Genomic DNA, 24,296 nt, shown 5'->3' with positions numbered 1-24,296 from the left:
TGTAATAGCGGGTGTCCCAAGTAGTGGTTCCGTGCCGTTTTTTTGCTTCGCCATCCTCTTTCGGTGGAGAGAGTGTGTGAGAGAAGAAAGTAAGCTTGTATGTATAAGAAAGTGTGGAATTAGTCAGAAAACAAGCGCCACAGTTACGGGTGCGTTACGGTAAAAGCGTTACGCATTAAGCGTTACTCTCACATCCATTACTGTTTGCTGCGAGCCTTGCAGGTGCGTGTGTGTGTGTGTGTGCCGCGGATTAGCAAGTGAGATTTCGGCAAAACCGGACCGCGACCAACAAACTCGTGCGAGAAGATGGCGGACGACGATAACACGCTGGAGGAGATCCCGGAGGCGGAGAACAAGAATGCGCTCCGCAACCGTGGGCGCAAGGGTGCGCTCAAGAAGAAGAACGTTTATAATGTCAAGGATCATCGGTTCATACCGCGCTTCTTCAAGCAGCCAACGTTCTGCTCCCACTGCAAGGACTTCATTTGGTAAGCATGGCGGCTTTTATGTCTATACATATATGTGTGTGTGTGTCTACGGAGCTCCATGTTTGGTGGACATAGAGTTCCGAGGGGGAACGCTAGGGAACGATTGAGTGTCAATTAAGGCAACGGTTTAGCTGGAACTTCTTGCGGCTGTTCGAAAGAGCTCCAGGACTAGCGAGACTTGGTGGCGATGGGTGTACGACGAGCTGACCGACCGATGTGTGCGGTGGCCACATCACGTTGCTCACGTTCCAGCGAGTTTGCTAGACCCTTTCTCGACCCGACCGTCTGTTATGAATCATATGCAAAATTATGAAGGGCAGTGTGTGAAAGCGAGACGGTGTAAAACATGTACCACAAAATGTTCCAGCCAACACGGTCGTTCCGCCCCAGTCACATGTCACAGTGACGAAAACACGACCCACCGTGCTACCGGGGACAGATACGGATTTGTGACGGGCTTAAGGGTACTGGGGAGGAATAATTACTGTGTGCGGGTCGAGGTTGGTATGTTTTTACTGCCGCCATTTTTTTTTGTGCCGTTGTCCAACGACCAACAACTGGAGCATTTTCTTCATCATGGTTAGTGCCACTCGGGCCGGAGGTAATGAGCGAGCTTGGGTTCTGGAACGATTGTTTTGCTTAACGTGCACGCTTGTTGCTTTGTGAGCTGTTGTGTGAGCTCTAACATGTATCCCAAACGGCTTCAGAACTTCTTGTATGCCTTGTGGAAAACAAAATCGTGGTTTTTTGGGGAGCTACTGGCATGACTATTACTGGAAGAAGCATTTGTGGAATTGTTTTAATTTGTTGCAAAACTCATTAAGTGACACTGGCTTAATGATCTTCTTTTACGAGCAATAAAATCGCGAGCCATAAACTCGCGTCTCGATTAAAAAAAAACTCCCTTACGCCAAGAAAATCTGATCCCAAACGTCAACTGTCGAACAACTTCAAAATCGTCAACCAAAGGACAGTGGTAGTATAAAAGATCACGGGAAATTATATTTTGGGATCTCAAGGACTGCTCCAAGAAAATATGACACTTTAATTTACAGCTTGATTGAAATGGAGGGATCGTATTGTCGTTAAAAAAAACCCCCTCGCCTCCGAAGCATACTGAGAATGAAATGGCCGTAAAGTCATAAACACGGGACACTTGTCACCTGTTTTCGGGGTGCGGGAAAATCGATTTCATGGATTTAATTGCCTACTGCCAGCGCAGCAACGTCTTCTCCATGGTGAGAAGACCATCTCGTAGCGGAACGAGATGTGAGTGAGTCCCATGGAACCGTTATCAGCTAATGAGTGGGAGTGTATTTGATGGCTGCTTTGCTCGGTGAAGTGGGAAAAGTGTGACTACTTACCCATCCGTTCGCACCGGGAGCAGCAGTAGTAGCCGTGTAGCTGTGTATCTGGCCGCTCGTCCTCGGGACGGATTTTAGGTCAGAAGGTAATAAATCACTTCGGGAGCAGCAGCTTGCAACAGGCAGACCTCCCGTGGCCAGAGCCCACGCTGTTTGGGTGTTGATTTCTCGTTCGCGACCCGTCTCGAGCGCGACGGCGTTTAATTGTGGAGTGAGCGGGATGGTGTCAAGGTGTTTGCTAACTGTGTGTAATAGCCATCCCGTTTTGGGTGGAAGAGACATAAGCTGAAGGCTCTAACCGCTCCAGGTTCTCCAGTCAACAAGGTTGAAAAGGTACCGATTGAAAAGCTTTTGAGCTTTTCACGCGGCAAGTAAGTTCTTGGGCAAAGGTTACGATTAAGAAAATAAATGAAGCCTATTAATTGTTGTAAGTTTATTAGCAATCGTGCTCGAGAGTCTATTAAAACGTTATCCTGGATGATGAATAATGTTTGGGGATTAAATCTATGCTAATCTTGTCTGCTGAATTTTTGTCCCCACCAGAGAGAGCATCGTCAGGCATTTCCCCGAAAAGCGGGTATTTCATCTCACACCGTGTACACTTCTAAATATCCTGCATTGTGTCCTGCTTTCCGGTTTGGTACAATTTAGAATTCAAACCCACGCCTCTGATTATTATCGAATTAGTGATTTTCTAATCGTTGCTGTGTTTCTCGTCGTCCACGTCACCCTTGCTGGTTTTTGAAGCCGTAGCTACGCCAAAGAAACAAACCAAAGCTATTTAGAAAGAGCGGGGGATGGGTCACTGTGGGTCTGGTCTGGTCCGTCTGGTAGAAATATCGCCTCGACGAAACGATTCCCCCGAGTCACGCTGATCCGATAATGGGGAAATCGGAAGCCATGCAACGTAAAAATGAATGGCTTACAGATACAGAGGAGTGCAGAGTTTGGGCTGGAAATTGTTGGAAAAGTCGGTTTTGTAGCCTATAGGCGCTGGGTGGAAAATAAATGGGTAGAAAATTTTTAATTTACGTAAAAGCACTCAACTGGTCGAACATTTTGGCCAAGGACACTGCTAATCACGATTGAATCATTTTTGTTTGCTATTTTGTTTGCGAGAGCAAACATTGGCTGCTCTGTTGCTAATTTATTAGCGCAATATGTTTATGTACACATCAGTTACTGCTTGAAGAAAGCTTCTTGTATCATAAACTAACCCGTGTCTCCCAAGAAAGTCCCAAAAATAAAACCCTGCCACCCCGAAATTAACTACCGCAGCGCTTTTAACATTACAAATTGCATACTTTCAGGAGTTTTGGGTTCAATAATCAACTTAAAAAATATTTTCATGAATGCGACAGTACATTTAATGTCCTTTTTTTCTTCGTTTATTATTTGAAGGTCATTAAATAATGCTCAAATCATCGTGTCGATATCGAATCGATGGCAATACAAAAATCACTGGAACCGTTTGTCTAGAAAAGTGATACTTTCAGTGATACTTTGAGAATGATGGCTCTCTGTCGTATTGCCAACATAATTGCCTAACTAAACTACACCAATTTTGCCACTTATTTCTGCAATAGATATGAGCGCCTGTTAGTATGCAATATATTTGTTATCACCCCATTATTTCATCTAAAGCTGCCCAAGATTTGAGATCAAAAAATCACAATAAGGCCTACTATCTCGCTTAATATTAACAGAAAACATTATAACCATACGGATTGCATACTTTCAGGAGCTAGAAGCGAAACAACCCAAGAAAAAAATATTTCAAGAGCAGCAATAACCGACCTAATGTCCTGCTTCTTTTTGTTTCTCTTTCTTTACGGCCAATAAATTCCGTCCAAATTATCTCGCATCTTCGTTGACGCTCATCACACAACTATTAACAGCTCGTAGTTCGTTTTTTTGTTGGTGCGTAACTTCAATTCTGACAAAATGAGCTCGATCGTATAATCGATGACATGTTCTTGTTAATATCGTATGAGTACGGACGGCGCATCTCGATGGGCCGGTCTGCTTAATGAGCATACAAACCCTCCCAAAAAAAAAAGGCAGAGAAACCCCGGCTGGTTAGGGTGGATGCGATCCGTTGACAGAGGGTGATTATCACCTTAATGATGCCGACAGCGACCATTTCGAAAGCTCAGCAAATAATCAAATTGTGCTTTATGGTGTGCTTTTTTATACCTTTTCCCCTTGATCTTGCTGTTTTTGTATTCGATTTTCTGGAGACCCACAGTCTACCAGAATTGTGGTGTACGGTTGTGTGTGTAATTAAAAATATCGATTTACGCCCCAAGCAGCCAATTCGAGGCGATGGAATGAGTGGTTCCGATACGGTGTCACGAATTATTTGCCCAGAAAAGTACATTTTCCTTGCTTGCGGTTTGGAATGGGTGGGGGCTTTGTTTTTGGTAGTTTTACCAGGAAAAAAAGGGTTTTCCTGGTGACACCAACACGTACGCACACACTTGCAAAACAAACCATAAAATGCTTTTTGTGCATCCTGTGCAAACAGCACCCGTAGTATGAGCCCAAGGTTCGGTCGCAAGGCGCGTTCGTATCAACGGTATCGATTGAATTAAGCTCGCGTGTCACGTCCCCGTGTGCCGGTAATTGCTTCATTAATTAGCACATAATTGTTTCAGCTCAGCGCGGCGCTGCGTCACGTAAGCTATGTGTAGAAAAAGGAAAGAAATTGACGAACAATATTCGGCAGTGCGAGAAGAAGGAGCAAAAAAAGAACGTTTGAAAGTTAAATAAAACGGGTTGCATAGCTTCAGGCGTTTGCTATCATCTGTCAAAGTGACAGCTGGCGTTGGAGCCCCGGTATCGTTACGGGCATGTGAGCGAAAAGTGGGAATGTGATGTGCAGAAACCACCACCCCAAAACGCATAACGCATACACGTACACGAGAACGGGCAGTAAATAAATTAATGATGGCCATTCCGGGCTAGTTTCCGCGCGTTGCGAATGTTGCCGGTTGGTATGTGTAAATAAATTCTTTTTCACTGTTGCTGTATCGTCGCGGCCACCGTTACAAAAGCGTCTCGTGTTCGCATTCGGTGTAGTTACACCATATAGTTGTCGGTATATATTGTTATTGCCGTTTGGGTTCATTATTCAAAAAGGGATTTGAGGCGTGAGTGGAGTGGATTTTTTCGTTGCATGCCATGGGTACATTAGCGAAAGGTTGCTGCGCCGTTCCGAGCTAGCTGGTACGTGTTTTTTCTGCTCATTTTGCATATTGAATGCTTTTGTTCGCCTGCTGATGCCTGTCAGAGTGCAATATTTCGTTATTGTGGCGGAGAATGTTTGTAGTTCTTGTTGAGTCTTTAAAGACTTAACGCTTGTTCGAAGGTTGAAAACGTCTACAGCCGTTAATTTGCACACTTACACTTGTCCGGAAGCAAGACAGAGTCACTTTCTCTTGCTCTAGCTGCAACGTGTTGAAGTTCCTTGTTTTTATGCGAGATCATCATCACTACAGCTAGAGCGAGTCCCACCAGGAACTGGAATCTGAACGATGTCTACGCAAGCATTCGGCGTGAACAGCAAACGGACAAAACACTCGCGAACCGTGTCCGTGTTAATACGTATGATTTAATTCATTTTTCACCTTATCACGATGGTTGGCGGCGTCGCGACTCACGCTGGACACACGCTGCTGGTGGGCGTTTTATTGCCCTTCAGGTTGGTCCACGAACACTTCTTCGACCGTGTTCGCTTTCGACGTTTTGATTTCATGGCGATGGGGCTTATAAGGACTTTCTTGTGCCAACCCCGAAGAACATCGAAGAAGAGAGCCTGGCTAAATCTCATTACAATTCACTGTCATCTGGTCTGTTGGGTGGACAGTTTTGGAAATGAATTTACCAACAAGAAGAATAAAAGGTGCAATAAAAATGCTTTTGATGGTAGCTTCTTTGAGCTAGTGGTAGGCGTGCTTCGCAGATGCCTGTTTATGCACCTTTTAAAGCGCGAGACTCCACACAGTAATGGGAAAGCAGTTTAATGTCCAGATAAAGGCGCAACTGCACATCCAGATAAGGGTCCGAGCAATGCAAACCAACTATCGAAAGAGAATCGAGAGAAAAAGGGCAAAGAAAGAATGATTGAACAGCATGTAAGGAAGGGAAAATGAAACGAAACGAAACAATAAAACAAGTGAATGGACAATGTAAATTGCGAAACCAAGAGCAAAAAAAGACAAACAGCAATCGAAGACGCTAAACGAAAGCAAGTATCGCAAAGCGAAATGATTTGAATAAAATGTCAGCGACTCATGTTGAAATGAACGACATTTAAAAGGCATTGGTTGGTCATCGGGTGTGGTGGCTCGCGGTGGTAGCCTGAAACGGTGGCCGGGGTACTTGATGGCAAACGGGGAAAGAATAAAACTGTCACGTTGACTAAACCAACATAACTCGAAAGGGCTCAACCGTTGCAACAGTTGAAGTTGTCGGAGATGGTTCTCTTGTAGCAAAGTTGGGGTTTGTTTCTGTTGGGAAATCATTGTTCAGACGAAAAATGCTAATTGTTGATGGTTTTGGCTTGGAGCTGTGGTTCGAAGCTTTGCAAGAGCGTAGTAGCGAGAAATTAGCTTTACTTTCATTTGGATGTTTGACAGTTTCTGGGGTCGTTTGAGTTGAGATAAGTCTTGGAGTAGCATTTCGGAGTAAAATCCTGATATCTTTGGAAGTGGAAACAAATGATAATAAAGAAAAAGATCTCACAATTTCGTTCGGTGAGATTTTGGCGTGGTTCGAGTTTGTACATTTAGGAATTTCGATTGCTAAAGTACACCTTTTATGACTCATCTCAAACCTTAAATCCTTGGAATAAAGAATGGTGAATTATCTACAGATAATGGATATTTCTGCTTCTTGGCTTAACGACGTTCTAAGGTCACTCCGACCATCGGTCGGAGTGACGGTCTGGATGAGATTTGAACTTCAGCTCAGCCGTGTGAAGATTGGCACTGATCCGATAGGGATTGGATCGCAATTCTGATTCGATTGGGATTCTATTCGATTCGATAAGGATTTTAATGAGGTTGAGATTCGATTGAGATTCTATAATATTGGGGTTTTGCATCACTTCATCTAAATTTTAATACAGTACATCTGCTTTCATCGAAGCCTCGAAAGTCCAATTTGCTGCACAAAGCTTATTGTTACTCCTTCAGTGTCCATTTTTCAGAACCGCTGGCGAACACTATAACAGTAGAAAATAACTCTTATTGTAAAGGCTGTTAAACTTCTCTTATTTAAGTACTTTTGGTTCCTTTCTTTGTCCAAACATTCTTAAATGATCTACCCATAAAAAACCACAATCCTTCCACATTGTTTATCTTTTCGTCCTATTTTAGATGGACATACTGTTGCATTATCATGTCCTATATAGCTGAACAAAGGGGAAAACTGTCCATTTGTGAAAATGTGAAAACATTAGAGCATGCCTGTCGATCTCGCCTCAAAGCAATGCACGTAAAGGCAGCAGAGGGCGAAAGAGAAGCCAGAATAAAACCGTCAATATTTCGTGCGGTAGCGGTACGTGCTCTCCAGGAGCGATGGATGGAAGAGAGGGTAAACGTTCACAATACATATTTCACCGATCTGCTGTCCGTTACACCGAACCAAGCCTGTGCAAGAATGAAGTGGATCAGTGTCTCACGATGGTCCTTTATCAGGCCAGATGACACAAAAAAGGGGTTTCGGACAAAAAAAAAAAAACGAACCACTCTTGTCGACCGAAAGCTGCTGGGCATCTGTAATGGCTACAGAATGAAAACACATACATGCACACGCTTCTGCTGCTCCCATAACTGACAGTGAACCATCAAATCAATTTTCCGAAAACAAAAGTGAAGTAAGTTCCACCATTCCTGGTTCGGTGATTTCTGCCCGTAGTGGTACGTGATGCCTGCACGGGTTGCAATTCTCGTAGAGCTGGCCCATTATCCACGACCATCGTCATCTCTGGCACAGTAGTAGTAGTGGTGGTAGTCGTGCTTAGCACAGTAGCAGCACATTGTGGTTGGTTTTTGTGGAGGACCGCAAAGGCGAACCTCGGCCGTGGTTTTTGGGCAGTTGGAGGAGGAGGGGGGGAGTGTTCTGTGTTTGTTTTCATCGCTGCTGGTTAGAAGTTCTTCTTTCTAAATGGCCTTTCAATGAATGTGATGTCCTGTTTGCAGAGCAACTACAGCACTCACACACACATACACACACGTAAAAGAGGTACAAAATTGCAGACGGCCATATGCGCTATCATGCTACACGTAAAAGCGAGAAGCGATATGTTGTTCCTCGTTGAATATCCTTTCCACGAAGAGCTTCTGCATGCAAGTGGAAAGATACGTGATACGAGAGAGCGAGAGAAAATGGTGAGAACTGTATCTGGCAGAACAGAACGGGTGCAAAAGCGGAAATGGACGGTGCAACACATGATGACTACTCTCTTGCAAATGCCTTGTATGTGGTCTGTGTCCGTGTGCCACGCTCCATAGTGTGGGATGCAATGCTCCTCTTGTTTCATTCGCTTTGTTTGTTTTTGTTTTGGAAAGCCCTTTCGCAGCAGTGGGGTCTGAAGGGGTCGTACAGTGGAGTCAGACGAGCACCAGCAATCGATATCCCCATTTTCCATTCGACACTGTGTAGCACACGCTTTCGGTCAGCAGCTTTTCATCGTAATGCGGGGGGGTGGGTGTTAGCTGGAGCATGAGTGGAACACTGTTGGAATTATTTCATGCCAGTGCTGTAGAGCTTTGTTTTGAAATTGTTGAAAGAAATTCTAAAGAAACAGCAATTAATTCGCAGCAGTAGAGAGAAACCCGCCTAGAAGTATGCAATCCGCAATGCAAAAAAGGGTATTTAAATACACAAGAGAGTTAGCTGAATTGGGGCTTTAATGATTTTATTGAGCTAGAATTAATAATAAAGTGAAGAAAAATCACGTATCGAACAAAAACGCTTGCTTTATTATTACCCCCTGGTGGAGTTATGTAGGGGCAAAATGCAAAAATAAAGATGTTGTAATTAGGGACGCAGCAAGCGGAGCTAATGCTGGCCCTGGCCAAAGCAACATCAATCGATAAGCACACCAAACACGGCCGTGTTGGCGTGTTGGCGATGTAGCAAAAGTTTTAATAACTTTCCTCTAGCGTTGGCACCTTCCTGCCCGGGACTACCGGACGATGTCCCCGAATCTTACACGTCCAGCTTTCGTGTAGGATAAGTTCATTAAAATCTGAGCTAACAGTTTGGTTATTGTGGCTCCTGTGGTGGCGAAGGAAAGTTTCCTTCATCCTGCCGAGTGGCTGTGGGTGTGGAGGACTTACCCGCCCCACCGTCGGAAGTGGTCTGGCGAGTTTTACACCATTTTCAATCGACGTGGGCTTCGCTTTCTTCGGCTCTTCGGAGGTCCCGTTCGCAGTACGGTACGATGCACAATGCACTGGCGTGCCTGACCTCAATTTTAATGTGCTGTGTGTGTCCTTGTTTGGGAACAGTTGGTTGCTGGTGTTTTGTGCCACCAGCACCGGAACTTCCGGCCCGCTGTGCCCGGTTGAGGCTAATGGTGGATCGTTGTTTCGCTGTGGGCCATCCCGTTGTCTTCGGCGATGAGATGAGATTGTGCCATCGCCGCTTCCGGCGGTGAATCGATGATGACCTCAACCTTGTCGGTGCGGGGCGGAGGCAAATCAAACTGTTGAACATTGGCGATTGGCAGCGTGAGTCGAGTGACGCTGCTAGCAATCTAAATCTAGCGAAGCACTTGAGTGTTCCTGTGCGCGATCTCGATACGCATTAAGAGGTGAGATTAGAATTTTTCTCTCTCCATTTGCTGCCGCTGTGAGGCACCCGAGAACTGGAGTGCATCTTCGAGCGAGTTGCATTTCCGCGTACGCGTAGTGTAGTGTTCACTGACGTCAGAAACGTGTTGCGCTCGTGAAACCGCACGGTAGACAGTTGTTCCCACAATCGGTACATCTATCGCCCGAGAGTTGACAGGCCGACCGGGTTCATGATTGACGACTTGGTGCGGTTTTGCTGGAACAGTCACAGTACAGTCGCTGCGGTACCATCTAAAGAAGACATTAGAGTATCTTGGATACGGAGTGACCGTCAACCTGTCAACCGTCCCGGTATCTCGCATCTCATTTTCCCGAGAATGATCTATCTTGCTTTTTATCTCCGCGCACTGCCTGGGAAGGATTCTTCAATGCGGCAAAAAGGAAAAAAGCACCATTAGCACCTGGGGTTTAGCAAGAAAGCTAACAAAAAAAAAAGGGGTCGATAAGTCTCGTGGCTGCCGGTTGTGGCCTCGCGGTTTTGTACGCCTTGGATATTAATCAATGTCGGATCTTATTTCATTATACATTATCCATGTCCGGAGATGAAAGTAGCGCGCTGTTCCTTCGTCCGGAGCTGGTGGTTTACTTGCGGTACGTGTACGATATGTGCTGGTACACCCGTACGTGTGGGTGTGTCCTATGCCGGAGGACTATAAATAGCGTCAAGCAGAGTAACATCTTCCATCAATTAAGTCGCACGCTTGGCAGGGAATAGCCGAGTGCGCTGAGAGCGCTGAGTGAAAGTCAATCGTTGATTGGTGGTTGTTTGCCGTCGAGTGAGGGGCATATATTGATGCTTGGCGCTGTTTGTTTTCATTTGCTGAAGTAATAAACACGTACATTATTCTGGATGTGCGGGAAGAATTGTTTGAAGTTCTCAGAAACGTAGGACTTGCTTTAGAATATGCCTAGAATGCGACACTTAGCAAGAGCAAATTTGCGGCAGCGTGAAGGTTTTGTTTGGTTATTTAAGATGGAATATTGTGGAGTTAATGGCACTGAATTGGATATCTAATTTCTTAAAACCTTTTGAAACTAGATTAGGGTTAAATTTATTGCTCTCAATATCTTGTTGCTTCAAAAAATGCTAGGATCTAGAGCAACTTCTCAATGCATTTAGAGATTGAGGTTCTATACCGTTTGAAGCAAAATATTGAAGGCAAATTAGATTTCCAATAGTTGAAGAGGTTCGGTAGAATTTCTCCACGCAGCGATAAGGACATAAATTTTCCTTCGCTCTAGATTGATAATCATCAGCATGGTTGGGTGAGCTTTCGATAGAGCTCGAAATCAAAGCAGCAAAAAAAAGTGTGCCAACAGCAAAGCCAACCAGAAGTCATGTGGTTGATCCTAAAATTAACTTTATTACCGTACAGCGCTTACCGTTCGCCAGCACACACTCTCTTATCGGTTGCCGTGCAGTAGCCTGGTACGGTAAAGTTAGTAACGGTAATGAAAATTCCTATCCTCGCTTCCACCTTACCCGTAGGTAAAGGTGCGGGTCACCAAAAATTGCGACGAACGACGGGTGTGTGCATGTGTGCAGAAGCATCTATCGATCGAAAAGCCAAATATCTTCCAACCGCAAATGCTCTTCCTTTCAGCCGCGTACCATCTTTACCATCCAGAATCATCAGATCCCCCCCTATCCCGTAGTCCCGTTCCACCCTTTTTCCACCCCTTCACCTAGTACAAAACCCCCTAAAGGAATGGAAAAAGATGATGCAATGCACGGTACACTGTTCGCTGCCGTTTTAACGATAAACGGTTAAAGCTGTGGCCGTTTAGGTGCACAAGCCGTACGAAGCGCCGATCCGAAATGGGTCGCTCGGTGAGTGCGGTGATTTCCTCTAGGGGAAGCTTCAGCCGTTTTACTACCATCTCAACCAAAACCATATTCTTGCGGACGGGGAACAATTTTTACGCCCGACTAGGCGCCTCCATTTACGAGGCGAAAGCCTTACACCGTCGAAAGGAGATCGATACCATTTAGCCGGGAGTATTCTTTTGTCCATAGGGGGGGGGGGGGGAGAGGGGTATGGAGAGTTTCTGTGGTGTGAGGTATGCTACAGTTGGTGCTGGCATGTCTGGCATGATCTGATTTTGCCGTGCAGGTCTTCCCCGTTTTGGAACTTATACGAAAGAGAGAGAGAGAGAGAGAGAGAAAGAGGGCACAGGTTTGCGCCCCGGATCAGGTTAACCGGAAGCGGTGCTACCATCCGAAAATTCAGAACCGAATTGCCTTTCGTCCCATGTGACTATAAGTGTGTGTATGTGGTTAGCTGTAGACGAACGATGGCAGGCGTAGCCACAGAATATAAACACACGCACACACTTACGGATCGATTCCCATTGAATTCGGTCCTTCCAGCTCAGCAAGGCTTTGATAGTGTAACCCGTAATGATGGTTGCAACAAAATGGCCATCATAAGCCGCAGAGCAAGTATGGTGGAGTAGCAAATGCTCCACTTAACCGCTGAGCAAATCGAAGGGGGGAGCGAAATTTAACACACCCAACAGCTCGGTGCGGGAGAACGTTGGAACACGCGGTCAGCAGAAGGTCAGAAACCTTAATCACCGAACACATCCATCCAGCAACCTGTACAAATCGTGACCCGAACAGGTTCGGTAAGTTTGGTGGTTAAACACGCGTGCACTATCTGTCTCACCTTGCCTGTGCCCATTTTGGCCGACAATCAATAGCCACAAAAAAGGCCCTCCATCATATGGTTCAAAACGATGAAAAGGTTGGCTCCTCTGGGGAACTGACCACATACGGTGGATATTTTGTTATGGAAAAAGGGGTGGAAGAGTGGGGCAAGGAGGGATGGTATACCATTATGTTCATACATATGGTGATATTCATTTTGCGGTAGGTCCCATTTTCCCATGCTAAGTGACGGTCCAAAAACAGGACCGCTTTAGTTGATGATTTTTGACAGGTTGAAGAGGCGAATAGGATAAGTATAAAAAAAAACCAACTGTCCTTATCGTTTGTGAGACAATTTCTGGTGACCCTTGTTTTTTTGGAAAGTTATGGAAATGGTTGGTTTATATTAGCTTTTTCCCTACTTTCTATACAGCCTTTATCGATTTACAGTTTTGCACTAAACCATGAGGACCAAAGAACAGTTGAGTTGGACCAGTGATATGTTTTTCGAGATAAACATTTTAATAATTTTTGATAAAATACAAATATAACATCGAACCGTTTTACGAATAGGATGATAAAATAAAAATCTTGCCAAAAAGGCTCCAAAGTAATCAACATAAAAGATTTTTCGGACATCTGTTCGGATCTAATTTTTGGATTTTGCTCAACAAACCGTCTAATGCTTTTAGCGCTGGCTAGTTTCGACTGTCCTGTTCGACTGTTTCGACCTCTTCCAACGGCAGGGCCGGGGTTTCAATCCCTTCCGAACCGTCCACTCGTAGTGAGGAAACTGCGAGTCTAGTAAGCCATTCGATGGCCGGTGTGACCTTAGAAGCTCGTTAAGCCAAGAAGAAGACGAAGTTTTTATTAGCCTCGAAACGTCAAACTGCCTTAAGTCATCATAGACCCTATAAATGGTAAAAAGCGCTCTACGAAAAGAATAAACGTTGAAGATATTCAAAAATATCCTGAAAACCCTGTATGGTGCCGTGACCAGGATACCAACATCGATAAACAACTGATGTCGACTGAATTTTGAGTAGAAAAATGGCAATCAATACAATCTTTAAACTGCAAGCATTTGTAAACAGTCAAACAATTAGGAACAGAACAATCCGATTGTACAAGCACGGAACGAACGCAAGACAATCAATGGCAGTTGTTATTTTCCCCATCGTTCTATCTGTTTCCACTTCGATCGCAAACAACAGGTTTGTGCTTTTGCTGACACTGCTAGCAGCACAGACACTCAATCAAACCAACCCGCCCGTTAAATCCTTTTTTGTTCGTTGAGAGGCGTAGAAGGTTGTTTTATTTTTCCTTTTTTGCTCTAACCTCCCATACAACCTACGATTGCCACAATCCGCGAAGGCAATCCGCGCTGATTTATTGCAGTAAAGTGTGTCTAGTATAGAGGATTGGGACGAGATAAAATGAGAGTGTGAGCGTTTGCGAGATTGAGAGGTTACGATCTCGCGCGGAACCACTGGCTAGATTTGTGCGAAAAAGTAGTGACGTCATCACCCGGCAGGACATCCTTGCAATCTGTATGGTTTGACCTTTTCAGTCCGTTTTGTCCCATTGGGCAAACGAAAATCATGACGTACTCGTATTAAGTTATGTCCCGAAAATGAATTGCAAAGAAAAAAAAAATCCTCCTGCAGCATCACAAACCTTCTATAGAGCAGATATTTATCCGCCTAGCTTTCCATTTTTCGTAACTCGGAGCTTGTGCTTTTTCCTCCGTGTGGCCCGACCTGTGTTGCTGGTAATGCAACCGAGGTAGGCTAAACGGAACAGGACAGTAAGAAGGCGATATGGATGGCTTTGTTTCAACTGGTGTTGAGCAACTTGAGCAATATACAGAGACACACAAACACACGTTAGAGTTGGAAAACGACGCCACATTAGGATGAATGTGGGCAATAACATTTTTCTTCATAACCGAAGGATTTTATGATGATGTTTTGTTTGCTGGTGGTTGCTCAGCTGTCTGTTCAGCAGTGGGTTGAAACGGGAAAACGGCTTCTTTTGTGGCGGTGCTTTACGGTACGCCATTTTTTGTTTGCTGTTTCTTACCTCCTTTTTGCTCGGTATGCCATTACGGGATGGTGCTGCTGCTGCTGTTGATTTGATTGTATTACAAACACATTAATTAAATCGACGTTCCCTCAAGGAATTGTTTTCATTTTCGGCGAATCCAAAGGAGAATCCAAAAAATAATAAAAAAAACCCCCACGGCAACAAAATGGTGAAGAAAGCAAGTTGATGGTGAGAACATCCTTTTTGGTTGATGTTTACCCCATTTATTTATCTTTATCTTTTTTATACTATTGCTACGGCGTGCGGATTGTGGAGGCGTTTTTTCCGAATCCCCAATAAAACTCCTTCGCTGTTGTTTTGGTGGCCCAGTAGAGTGTGCTTTTTCGTGCTCATCCACGCTCGGTTCGCTCGGTAAATGTCAAATTTAAATGCAATATAGCCTGGGTTTTTCTCAGAAACAAAAAACGAATCGTTTTGGTACGCGCGTAAGATAAAGGTCGCACAAGATGTCGCAAACCTCAGGTTGTGCGTGTGGCATTAAGGGGGTGGCACGATTAGTAGGTAGTTTTCCTTTCGCGAGTAGGTTTCAGGTTTTTCCAACGCACGCGTTCCCCGTGTGGGTTGAGAAATGGTGTGTTGCCTACGAGAATGTGACCTCCTCCGGAGTCCTCCGTGCGAAGGCTCACAGCTCCATCTGTGGGCCATATAGACGAAAGCTATTTAGGCTCATCACCCGGGCTCGTTTTGTAGCGTGCTAGGATGGTGCAAGTTGACCTTTACATACGTGAGGCAAAATGATTCCTTTACTATTTAGCGTGGTATACGAGTTGGCCAAGTACGTGCTGTTGGTCGTAAGCAGCAGCAATCTTACAATCAGCATTGGGCATTCGAAACGCATTGGACATTGCGTAGTATTCTTCACAAAAGAAGCTTTTCCTCGAAGTTACAGTACTGGACCCTTCCGTACCTTGTTTGCGTGGGCTGCGTGCTTGAACAACCTGTTGTGTTCAGTACTTTCGGTGCTACCTTTCGGCATAATCTTGCTTGTGGACAAATAAAGAGCTCGCTTTTTTCTTCCTTTTTCTCTCGGTGTTTCACCGAAAGCACAAGGGGTAAGATAAATCTCATCACCCTCTCTCACTCTTTCTGCGTGTTGTTTGTATCATACTGCCGCAAGGATAAGCAAGGGCCGGGCAAGCCGCAGCCGCTAGAAGGTTGATGGAAAATTCCAAACAACATTTTCCCGTGCTGTTGGACAGGGATTGAAAGTACGGATTCTATGGTAGCAGTACGAGATGAAGATGAAGGCGAGATCCTAGATGGCATGTTGGTGCTTTCTTCGATTTCACTCAATGGTGAATAGCAAACGCAAATTCCAAAGTTTACCTCCGTACGGCTGATGCTCGGTTGACTGGACCGAAAGGAAGTAATTGTGCTAGCATGTCTTGGTTGGCATGGAGTTCTAGGAGGCTCTAGGTGGATGGTATTCTACGATGTTAATGAATTGCTTACAGTTCATGAAGAAAAAACTGGACGCATTCCCCAAATTAAATGAGTCCTGGTAATTCTTGATCTTGTAGGATGCGATTATGTTGTAAACTTATTGTTTTATGGTAGATCCATTGTGCTATTATCATCTTGCTGGATGGGATTTAGTGATTTCAACTTATTAGTAGTATCCATGTTTATACATTCATACGATCCAATCCTTCCAAATCTCTTCTAAATAAGACAAAATATTGGAGCATAGTAAGTCCCACCAAAGCTACCAAATAAGCTTAATCTAGCCACTTTTAAGGTTGGAATTCTATAATGGTACAGTATTGAGTCCTTCTAATTCTAATAAGTATTGACATTTTACAAAAAAAAAACAACTATTCTTAAGCACACTAGTTCATAATGAGTTGAATGTTTTGTCTGTATGCACTGCACTGTACGAGTGCTATTTGCTCATTGAGTATGCTCGGACCCAGAATCTTCTGCCGTCCATTCTCCATTTGCCGAAAGTGCCAGTGACTTGTTAGAAATTCATTAGAATTATCTTGAATCGTTTTTGTACACCTATATCCCTATCATTTGCTCTACCTCTACGGCATCACGGATTCGCTCATCTGCTATCCGGAACTTCTGAATACTCGAATCGCAAGTAAGCTGTGCGGAATTCGATATCATGTGCGGCACCAGCTCCCGACTGGTTTCCGTCGAAACCATCGTAGAGCGTTGATTTGATAGCATGTGCCTGGAAGGTTCAGATCTCCCCGGTGGGGTGTGAGAGCCCGCTCAAGTGACGGAACCCACTCGACGCTCACTGGAGGATGTCACCGATTTTGCAAACCGGTAAATCAAGAAATGCTTGAGATTTAGATTACGTACCGGTTGTGGCTTTTGGATTTTGTGCCGTGATTGAACGATCGAGGACGCGTTCGGTAGCCCGGATGCGTTTGAGGGAAATCACAGCTATCGGTAACCGAACCCGGTGGGAGAGTCGTCTATTGAAGATCAGTATCAGTAATCAATTTGGTTGAATGTACTTGCGGGCCCGATGGGAGCGCCGTGAGAACGGTTGAAGTGGGCTGGCTCGATATTGAGCTGTAATGGTTACAGCAATCGAAACCATTTAAAAGGAAGGTGAAGTTCGTAACGTGGAATTGCAATTTCAGCTACAATAGGACCCATACGGAGGGACTTAAATCATCACATACTCTATCCAGTTTTCAGATTTCGTAACTAAAAATGGCGAAATGAAATTAAGTTATTACTACTAATGTCTCATCTTGTGTATGCCTCTAGAGCGATACCTAGCGATCCTTCACGTACTATCGTTCCCAGTAGCATGCTCCATGATTTAAGACATGGATTTGTGTTGTACCCTCTATTTATAAACTCTTTGATCTCAAATGCCCTTGGATGTTGGGCTTTTTTCCCCCGGGTTCGTGGTTGGTAATGCTAACAGTGGAAGATTGGAGTGTGGAGAGTGGCTTAAATGGCAAACATACGATGGTGAGCGATATGGAAATAGCTTGTGCTCAGTCACAGGAATGAAATAACGCCACTCGCTGGATGGATATCATGTTCTGACGGCGTTGGGGGAAAAAAACGTACACACACACACACACGCGCACATCACACAAGCATCGGTTGGTAGGGAGATCTACCGGTTCATTTGAACCGGGACTCTACCGGATCTCACCAGTCGAAAAGCGAACCAAACGAGGCAGGTATTCTATTTCCATCGTTCGTATGCCCCCGTTTGTGTGTGTGTGTGTCGTTGTGTGCTCCGGTAACTGGTCGGATGGTCATCGTCCTGGTTCAACAAGTTTTTCTGCCAATCCCCCATTGCAATGCTTTTCATCTCATCTGTTTTCATGTCATGTTTTTGCTTGTTTCGGAGTTGGATTTTGTTGGTTCGAGTGTGGAACGAGACAAAAATGATCAGAAAATGACCAGCGGCTGACGTTTTGCCTTGAAGCCAAACGGGACGCTTTAGACGACCTTGCCTATCGAACGTGTCCACTCCAGGCCAGTGGGCAGTGAGTGAGTGTGTCTGGAAACGTTTTTGATCTGAAACAATCTCCTGGCACGCTATTCCTCCACCTCCAATGCTCTACAGCTGGCTCGGTTTTGAGGTAGGCCATGTTTATGGTGAAGCACATCAAAAAAATGCTCCAACAACATTTTCCCAAAGCCCAAAGTATCGAGTTGCCTTTCATCTCATCAACCTCGGTCGATTTTAAGCCACCGTTTGCCTTCGTTCAACCCTTCGGCGCACACAGATTCTACTCCGTAAACTTTCTTCCACCGGATCGCTTCTTCAGAACGAAGATGGGCGTGATGGTGCCAGGGTCGTGAGAAAAAAAAAGGAGTCTTCTACCAGCGTTTGTGGCTTGTACCACAACAAGTTCGTAAGGCAAATGAGATTCCGAACGTCGTGTTCGAGTGACGGTTGGATATTAGAAGGAAGCATACGGAAGCTTGTACAGCAACAGTTTGTCGGCTTCCAGCGCGCGTTCGCACACACACACACACACGCACAGTGGGTGACACCTTAACGGTTCAGTGATGGTGGAATGACGGTAAGACTATGAGCGAGACAAAATTTACGTAACGATTTAAGCACAACGAACAGCTTTTGCTACGTAAATTGCAACAAAACCAAAAATACCAAGCTAAAATTCCTGTGACAGGGCGTGTTGTAGACGTGTCACGGTTTAGTCTACAAATACACGACTGAAATACTGTAGTCGGGAAAGCTTGTGGGAGTGTGAAGCCCGTACCCAATACCAGAAATCCTTATTGAAAGATCGGCTGACATTTATACCACTGCATTTATATGGCATGAGATATCCAGTGGGATATTGAAGTGGAACGATTCAAAATGTCTTAGAATGACGACATTATTTGTGTCTGTGGCTTGTTTTGGATATCCTTGTTTGGAATGTTGTGTTTTCCTTCTACACTTATGCTATAAGAATATAAGGCAGATTGCATAAGAATAGGCGTGAGCAGCTAACATTTTCAATACTCTAAGCGCAGTAGATGATTTTCAAAATATTTTCAAAATAAAATCGTATAGATATCCGGTTCCAACAAACAGTTTTCCACACACTTCACACAACACGAAGGTGCAAATTAAATAAAGCGACATGTTTGAACTTCATCGTCTATGCTGACCGAAACTTGTTGAACCAGAGTGGTCCCAAATCGCCACAACATGCTCCACAGTAAAACTACTGACACAATGTTCGTGGTTAGCGTACGTCGTTGCTGCTGCTGCTAGTTGCATTGGCGGAACTTTTTCCACCAAGTCTCTCGTGTGTTTGTGCTAGCATGCGTCCTAGCATGACCCCCCCCCCCCATCTCTTTTTGGCCCGGAACACGTACACCGTACCATTTTGTACCTTATTTAATAATAAATGCAATGGCGCACGTTTGAAAAGAAATGAATTTTCAGCATCGTACGTACCGGTACGTTCCGGTGGTGTATCCAAGCATTTCGTTAAGTCGACTTTCTCGAGGGAATTGCCGCAAATCGACGCGGAAGAACCAACGTTCAACCGATGTGTCCTCGATATGTGTCTTCTCGGTTGGGCGACGGTACGAAAATCCTATTACCGCCTTGACGTTTTTCGGGCATTTTATGTTTTCCTTCGGTGCACCGTTTCACACGCCAATGGCTGTTACTGGCTTGGTAGTGTAAATTATTCTGGCTTCCCTTTTGCTGGAGTAAATTCCACCGCAAACAGCAGCGCGGTAGGTAGCACTGACGACGCTAGCGAAGCAGGCCAAACCAAGAGGGTATTGTGATGAGCTAGGTGCAAATTCAATCATACTCGGTGTAGCTGTTTGGCAAACGTCAGCATGACGGAGCATGACTGGAACGGTTCGGGATGAACGATTTTAATGAAATTTATCAACATTCCAACGGGGAGCCGAACGTTGAAGCGATTTTAATTTGGACTAAACTGGCGACTGGCTTTGTGGAAGATGGAGTTAAAGAGTTGGAGCGATTTTTTTGATGAGGAGATGTAGAGGAATATTTTATGGGGCATACGCTTGGAGTTTAATGAATAGTAGGAGGATGATGGCAGATACACATTTTCTCCAAAATATGTGCAGTGCTAACTGCAGGCTAGCTAATGATTTTTGATGAATTTCTTACCGGTATCTATCGGTTCTTACTATCAGGCATTTGACCAATCATCGGTCAATGACCACTAATGATATTAATCTACAATGCAAATCTTAGAATTTACTTCGTTAATGGCAGACAGAAAACCTCCTTTCTCGGGAACCTTCCAGGAACCAGGTAAAAGACTCGACGCGGCCTTTCTGTGGTGAAATTTGTTTGTCACTGAGCGTGAAATGCCTAACTATATGCAAAGCATAGTACATGCCACCAAGGTTGCACAATATATTTTCGATGCCAAAAAAAAAAAAACTGAATTAAAACTCCTTACTTATTTCACACGAGCACTAATTTAAATCTCTGCTTGTTACTGCTTGATTCTCGTATGGATAACAGTTGATTAACAAGGCCAATGTGTTTCCCTTAACCCTTTGAAACATATTTATAGGAAACTTTGCCGTTTACTTTTGAGGAAAACTCGAGTCTTTCGCCGAATATTGTAACATATGAATTCTTTGCAATTATGATTTTTACAAAAATAATTTTACGTTGAAATCGAGGCCTTCTTATTTTTAACGAACTTTAATTCATGTCAGTCATCGAATTTATTAGAAGATTTATCGATACCACGTAGTTGGATAGTGTGTCCTCACTATAGGAGAACGGTACGGATGAGACTTGGACCTCGGTTCTGCCTTATGAAAATACCGAGCCGCCCCTGATGGACTTGTGGTCTGTAATTTTAATAACCGGAAGAAGCATTTTGTTGTGAGAATTTTGTAACGCATTTCAGTAATTATTTTATAGGTTTTCTTTAACTTTGCACGAAAAATATAATCATCTTGAAACTCCCATTACTTGCGGTGACATATTTGCATCAATGAAAAGTAGAAAAGCTAACCTAGCTTTTATTTGGAATATTCCATCGATATTGAACCAAGTTAGAAAAAGGTATGACCATCCAAAGTTGCTGGCTGTCGGGAAGCTTGGTTGCCTGGAATAGGAGTATTTAAAAAAAAAAAATGAAAAAACAAGTATAAAAATACAAGTATAAGACAAGTAGTATAACAAGTATAAGAAATATTTCTTAGTTTACTCAGAAAAAAAACAAATTTCAAGTTAATAGGACTGATTCGGTGAAATACTCCAAAAGCATTGGTTGGTTGACGAAACGCCTTCAAGTATGCAATTTGCAAGTGTTTTTGTTTCTTGTTTTAAAAACATGTCATAACGACATGAATATAAAGATGACTTTACGTTCTGAATTTGAGTCTAAATTTGAAGCGTTTATTTTGAAGAACATCCACATTTTATAGAATTTCTGTCGGTTTTGTCGAAAAAAAAAAACTGAACAAATTTTAAAGTACCAATTGTACAAACCACACCCCTCTGTGCTGAAAGTTCTTAAATACATATTGACTAACGAAGGTTAGGAAAGCAAGACAAAAAAAAAAACGCTGAAACTTTTATCCTGATCTGACATCGGTCATTCATCACGTCAGCGCCTAAACGTTCACAACCTGCCTGTTCGTTCTTGCCAGTATGCTGCCAGTTGACCGGCCCCAAGAAGAAACCAAGGGCCAATGGCGACAAACGATAAGGAAAATGGAAAACTGTGACTAAAAACATTATAGGCTTGGGATTCGGTTACGAAATCCTTCCCGAGACGGGCAAGACTGGAAGCAGCAGCTTGAAAAGCAAGATGGGGGAAAAAAAGGAACGAACTTAACTTTATCACAACGGATAACCCGTCGTGGTAGAACGAGGTGACGAGCACCTTCTGGTCATCAGCACAATCTTTCGTTCGCATGGATTTTGCGTTTATTGAAAAAAAAGAACGTTAAATATAAAACACATACACACACACTATGTAACGTTGCTGATGAACATAAGAAAATGACCAATCTTGATGGAAGCGAGAAGAAAATGGAAAAAAATACACTCGGGTTTTCTAAATTAATATTTGTCAGCTCGATAAGAAGTGCTGGAGAATAGATCTTACGCTTTACGGGATAGAAATTTTCGGCACTTGATTTGGTGAACGATACAAGCACACAACATACACACGCACGCGGGCGTATTCAACTTTCCCAGAAATGTTGATCTTGCTGAAGGGTATTTCATGCAAGGTTTCGTATGGATGAAACCGCCCTGTGGTTTTCCGTTCCCGACTGCAACCTACACACATACACACCACGTTATCTGCCACTGTTTCTTTGCGTAGTTTTCGTCTTTGGGAGCAAGTTTTACCTCGCACCCTGACAGGACCGTCAAGCCTTTTGAGGAGGGTAGGTAACGAGAAACGAGGAAATAATAGCATAAAACACGAAAAACTCCAGCTACAGCAGCACAGCGTCTTCTGTGAGTGTGAGTGCCTGGAACGAAACCAGGAACCTACGGGTGACGCAAGTGTTTGTACTGAGGTTTTCGGAAACTTTTTCAAACCCCTACCTTGCTTCTCGCTTTTTCCTGCCTCACATTTTGGTAGGTGACACTCGAGGGCATACCGCACAAAGTCGCACACAAACACATCCACACAAGATGGAAAACTTTACATTAAAGAACGTCCCTCACATGCGATAACTCAAAGGATAACTTTAGTGAAGGAGAAGAAAAAGTGAAAAAAAGCACACACCAAAATAAAATGGAAAAGTATTTGGGAAGATTCACAGAACGTTCCCACAGCCCGGCAGCAAATGCTTGAAAAACCAGTTTTCTGGATGGTTTGGTTTGCAACCGAAAAAACGCGGAACCAATTTCTTTCTGCTGCCTTCTGCAGACGAATGTAACAGGTCGTTTTGCAGATACGTCTGTGAAGTTAATTGCTAAGCCTATTGAATCATGTAATTGTTGTATGTGTGATAACGATTATAAATGTACAAATCAAAGTAATGGAGGAAGGAAGAAGTAGGTAGAAGTAACGGGAGAGTTGAGATGGGAAGAGGAACAAACATTGAACAAGAAAATAATGAAGTAATGAGTTTCCTGCATGATAGGACACTTTGTTTAAATTTGTTTTTATTTGTTCTATTATTAATTTAATTTAGATTTGCTGTATTATTTTCCTAACTACATTATTTGTTATAGTTAAAATATTGATAGAAGAGTGGGAAGGTTCCCTTGTTGAAATTTGTTCGTCACTATGCGAAAATGGCTAAATATATGCAAAGTGAGCTCCAGGTTTCATCTCAAAATGTTACTACTCCTGCTTAGTCAGCGGCCGGTTGAGTAACACGGCTGATATGTTGCCCTTATCCCTTGAAACATATTCGTAGTAAGCTTTGTTCCGGGTTTAAATGATCGGTACTCTCGATCTCGGTCTTCTCGAGTCTTTATTTACTTTACTGAGCTTATATTTTTACTTCGTTAGCTCTTCTTTTTGCTCTTTTTGCCATGTTAATTCCTCGTATCTTTCATCATATTTTAATATGAATTTTAGTAGTTGTTTTTAATTAGATTTATATTTTGTGCGCAATGTACGAAATCTTAATTTGTCTTATTCGTTGTTAGGTCTTCAATAATAAGCAAGAAGTTTTTCCTTCATTGTTAAACGTCGAATAAATATGGTGCATATTTTAATCTGTAAACATTGGACTTTTTATTTTATTTTGTTAAAGCAATTTATAACAACAATGTGAATCTACTTTTATTTAATTTTCTTAACGCTCAAACTTGCCTTAAATCGAAAATAAAATCACCTCACTCAGTTGCTTGGTGTGAAAGCCGTTTCCTATTAAGCGCTTTTTCGCAATTTTCTCCACAATCTGTTCTTCTCGGTTTCGGTCGCCGCGATGAAAAGCTTGTCCAGCTTTTCTCGGGCTTCCTTTGTATTGCACTTCGACTGCGAACCCCCCGGAGGGCCACACTTTCCCACGACGGCTTGCAAAACTGCGGCAACAGCCAGCCTCCATTTTCTCCCTCTCACTTTGTCCGTGTGTGTGTGAGCAAGTTTCTGGTGTTATTCTCCTTTTTTGTTTGTGGTTGGTTTGGTGAGATATTGCATTTTTCTTGTTTTTCCTCTACAGCTCCAGCGCGCGCACTGGGCAGGGTAGGAAAAAAGGTCCTTAAGGAAGGGCTTTTGTGAAGGAGACGCTTTTGCGCTAGCTTTTTGACGTCTTAAAGATTTTTTTTCTGCTGTATTTGGGAGAGGATTTTTGTGGTACAGAAGGAGTTTGCTGGTTCAATTTCAAACCACAGCGTGGCAGTGTCTGAGGGGACGGTTGGTAACCGATCCAAATTTCCTATCAGCATTTGTTC

At 43.6% G+C, this 24,296-nt stretch overlaps 2 protein-coding genes across 4 annotated transcripts in view; one reads left to right on the top strand and one right to left on the bottom strand.

Annotated features, from left to right (window-relative positions):
• Window positions 1-24,296, bottom strand: part of LOC126568064 (putative polypeptide N-acetylgalactosaminyltransferase 9) — a 143,839-nt gene that overhangs the window by 63,420 nt on the left and 56,123 nt on the right. The gene's annotated exons all lie outside the window — the stretch shown is intronic.
• Window positions 249-24,296, top strand: part of LOC126567965 (protein kinase C, brain isozyme) — a 247,902-nt gene continuing 223,854 nt past the window's right edge. For all 3 annotated transcript variants that reach the window (XM_050224351.1, XM_050224349.1, XM_050224350.1), the window contains exon 1: window positions 249-488. In XM_050224351.1, the coding sequence (XP_050080308.1) occupies window positions 307-488 (182 nt within the window). In that variant the 5' untranslated portion in view covers window positions 249-306. The remainder of the gene's footprint in view (window positions 489-24,296) is intronic.

The sequence above is a fragment of the Anopheles maculipalpis genome, chromosome 2RL (assembly GCF_943734695.1).
Source record: "Anopheles maculipalpis chromosome 2RL, idAnoMacuDA_375_x, whole genome shotgun sequence".
Classification (NCBI taxonomy): domain Eukaryota; kingdom Metazoa; phylum Arthropoda; class Insecta; order Diptera; family Culicidae; genus Anopheles; species Anopheles maculipalpis.
Note: the sequence above shows the minus strand (reverse complement) of the source record. Positions and strands in the feature narration are given on the sequence as shown.